The sequence below is a fragment of the Vombatus ursinus genome, unplaced genomic scaffold (assembly GCF_900497805.2).
Source record: "Vombatus ursinus unplaced genomic scaffold, bare-nosed wombat genome assembly UNPS02014798.1, whole genome shotgun sequence".
Classification (NCBI taxonomy): domain Eukaryota; kingdom Metazoa; phylum Chordata; class Mammalia; order Diprotodontia; family Vombatidae; genus Vombatus; species Vombatus ursinus.
Window position 1 is genome coordinate 56584413 of NW_020954576.1, and position 3341 is coordinate 56587753.

A 3341-nucleotide genomic window follows, 5' to 3' on the forward strand; every position below is an offset into this window, starting at 1 on the left:
CTAGGCTGGTTTTTCCTTTTAAAAGTACCGAAATTATCCTTGAGACTTAATTGGCCCAGGGGACCAGGGCTTTGGAAATGGATGCAGCTTCCCAATGACTCAAGCCCACAAAGCCAGTGAGTGAAGAGATGAGAGTTTCCTCCTCAGTCTTAGTGACAGACCAGGATGACCAACAAAGAGGCCGGCAAATTATATCCTAAACTGAATCAATGTTATGTTCTGGCTGAATATTCTTTCTCTACTAGGGCTGATTAAAACTCTTTTTCTTAGCTGTTAGATATTTGATGAATATCTCCTTTTGCTCTGATCTTGAACCCAAACAAGTCAGTCTGGTCTGAGTCAGGCTTTAATGAACTCTCTGATGCAAATAGCAACCCACTCATGCTTGCTCCTCTGGTATAGTTTATCTCACTGAAAATGAAAGGGTGGGGTCCTTATTTACTGACCACTGTCCCTTACAGAGTTGGTCCATTTCCCCTGCCCGCCCTGCCTCAGCCTGCCCTATCTGTCTGCCTATAGTAGACCTGAAGGGCCCAAAGTCAGGGAAGGCCAATGAGGGGAGCTATGGTGGAGTATTCATCAACAAAGGTTTTAGGGGTCTGTTTAGTTATACTAAAGATGAGCCCACGAGTGGCTATCATGGCAAGGTGAGATATGCAATCCCAACTTGAGAGACTACTGTCTCCTACTTTAGAATCGTATGATTTTTGAAGCTGGACCAATAATTTTGATTTCTGTTTCTCCTCTCTCCTGTCTTCTCCTCCTCTCCTTCCTACCTTTCCTCAAGCTTTAGACACATTTAGCCACATCCCAAACCCTATTCCTCAGTCTAATAATTTGTCCTTTAGCTGTCTCCCTATCCTCCTTGCCAAGTTAGATTTCAGACACGATTTCCTAATGGGTAGGCTTGGAGGATGATGTGGGAAAGGGGGAGGGGAAGTGGGAGGGAGATACAGGGAGGGTGTGTTTGTTTTTAATGTATGGATGAATTTCCTTTTACCCACGAGAAAGATTCTTGAACTGACAGCATTTGAAGGTATCATCCCTTGGTGGGGGTGAGTAAGGATGAGATGTCCTTTTAAGAATCTGCCAGGATGTTGATGAGTTTAAGATAAGGTGGCTCTCTGAAACCAGATGAGCTCAGTCCAGAAATTGGGTGTTTTTGTGATGTCATCTGAGGCAAGCAATTAGAGGTACTATTCAAAGAAAGATAATTACAAGAGACATAGCTCTCAGCTGGCTAATGGTATTGGAGGTCATAAGGGCCGCGGGACTCAGGGATGCCACCACTGCTCATTGAGCTGCCACCTGCCTGGGATCGGTAGGGGACTGAGGCTAGGTCACAGGCTCAGGGTTCGTCTCTGGCCACTCCAGGGAATCAGGTCAGTGTCTCCTTTAAGAAGAATCATGGTGGGCGAGGTGCCGGGAGGAGGATATGGGATGGGGACAAGGGTATATTCTTGGTGGTGATGGTGGGGTGCCGTTCAGGGATTAGAATGTGCTGTGTGTCTTTGTTATCCCCGAAAGCCAAACTTGGACAATTTCTTACTTTCATGGCGGTGCATGTAGGAGATAGGCCATCTACACTGTGCATCTGTGTAGGTGAGTTAGCTGTGTAATTCAGGGGCCTAAAAATCCAAAACCTTGATGGGTGTGGGACGTAGAGGCCTTCCAGGGAGAGTCAGTCAAGTATCAGTGTCAGAGCTGCCTCTGTTCACAGTCTTGTGTTCGTTGTTGAGGACTGATCAAGAGTTGGTTATGTTGTGCCAGGTACTATGCTAAGTGCTTTACAAAAATCATCTTATTTGATTCTCATAACAACCCCGCGTGGTGGGGGCTGGTATTATCACCATTTTACAGTGAGGAAACTGAAGCAGGCAGACAGTGACTTGCCCAGGGTCATACAGCGAGTAGGTATTGAAGGCTGGATTTGAAATCAGCTCTTTGTGACTCCAGGCCCAGTGCTGCATACACTGTCACCACCTAGCAGATGCTTGGTGAGTCCCAGGTCTGATGGGGGAAATAGTCCCTGTCCTCGAGGAATTCCCGATAACTTAGGAAAAAACACAGTTCTTGTCCTCAGGGAGCTTCTAGTCTAATGGGGGAGAGAAGACTGAGGACAGTCTGAGATGAGAGACAGAGAGTGAAAAACAGAAGCAGAGGATTATAGTGTCCCTGGGTCCATCGAGTGGACTAAGATGAGATTGAGCTGGATTGGCTTCCTGAAGAAGGTCTTTTTTTTTCCCACAAGGTAGGGAAGGACAGAAATGATGGATGGACAGTAGGAGGAAGGGAGGGCCTGGAAGGAGGAGAAGGTGGATCACCAGAGGAAGGGCCAATTCTGGTGTATTTGTCAAACCAGGCCTCCCTCTCTTTCCATGGTCTCCTCTGGTCCCCAGTTTCCCTAAGGGGCCATGTCACCCATTCTTTTTGTCCTTTCTTCTCTTTCAGCCCCTCTCTTCTCTACTCCTAGGACTTTCCTCTGACTCAGATCCTGGTATCGGCCTTCACGGAACATGCCTGACACCCCAATAGAAGACTCTATTTTCCATATCATTCACTGCTATCACCTCTATGCTGCTAGAGAGGGAGACGTGGACACCCTAAGCCTGGACGAGCTCAGTGCCCTGCTCACAGAAAACATGCCCCGATTCATGGAGGGTCTGGTATGACTGGCAGATTCCAGGGGATTCTGGGGTCAGATCCCTGGGGGTAGAGGGAAGGGTGCATTTAGAATGGGACCTCCAGGTTAGTTCTGACTATAAGAAGGTTTACCTTGGAGGGTTATGGGGAAAGCTAGGGGTGAAGAGAGAGGGGTTGGGGGAATGAAGTTGCTCTTCATGAGATCTCAACCTGGTGGGCATAAGCTGTGAATATGTGCCCTAGTCCCACTCTTGACTCTTAAACCCCACCAGGCCCTTTATCCTGATGTTAATTTTATACTAGTTCCTGCCCCTGCTCATCCTTGCCCTTAACCTCAAATCTAAACCTTTTTTCTTGTTCATGCCCCAGGCCCAGCCTGCTAGGCCTGAAATCCCTGCCCTTTCCTGATTCTAATTCAAATCCAGACTCCTTTGAGTTCCATCTCCTCCTTCTGGGACCACCAAACCTCTCAGCCAGCTCCCTAGCCAGACTCTAAAAGCTGCCAAGATCTCTTCTTTCCCTTTATTCCCGGAGGGGAGGGGAATATGAAAGAGATAGGGATAGGCATGGGAAGGGGTTAGGGAATCCCTTTTTCTCTCTGCTGTCAGAGTTCCCGGGAAAGGGACGAGACATTCCTATCTGAGGGCCTGGGGAGGGAGAAGATTGGTTTAGGGATATTCCTACTGTTCCTGAACCTG

General features: G+C 47.8%; 1 protein-coding gene across 4 annotated transcripts in view; it reads left to right on the forward strand.

Moving 5' to 3' along the window:
* Positions 1-1037: 1037 nt before the first annotated feature.
* The window catches only part of LOC114049599 (protein S100-A15A-like), a 6428-nt gene continuing 4124 nt past the window's right edge, over positions 1038-3341 (forward strand). Inside the window, exons 1-2 of one of the 4 annotated variants that reach the window (XM_027870859.1) lie at positions 1038-1055; positions 2474-2666. In XM_027870859.1, coding sequence (XP_027726660.1) covers positions 2517-2666 — 150 coding nt within the window. In that variant the 5' untranslated portion in view covers positions 1038-1055; positions 2474-2516. The other 3 variants (XM_027870858.1, XM_027870857.1, XM_027870856.1) reach the window with 3 other exon arrangements.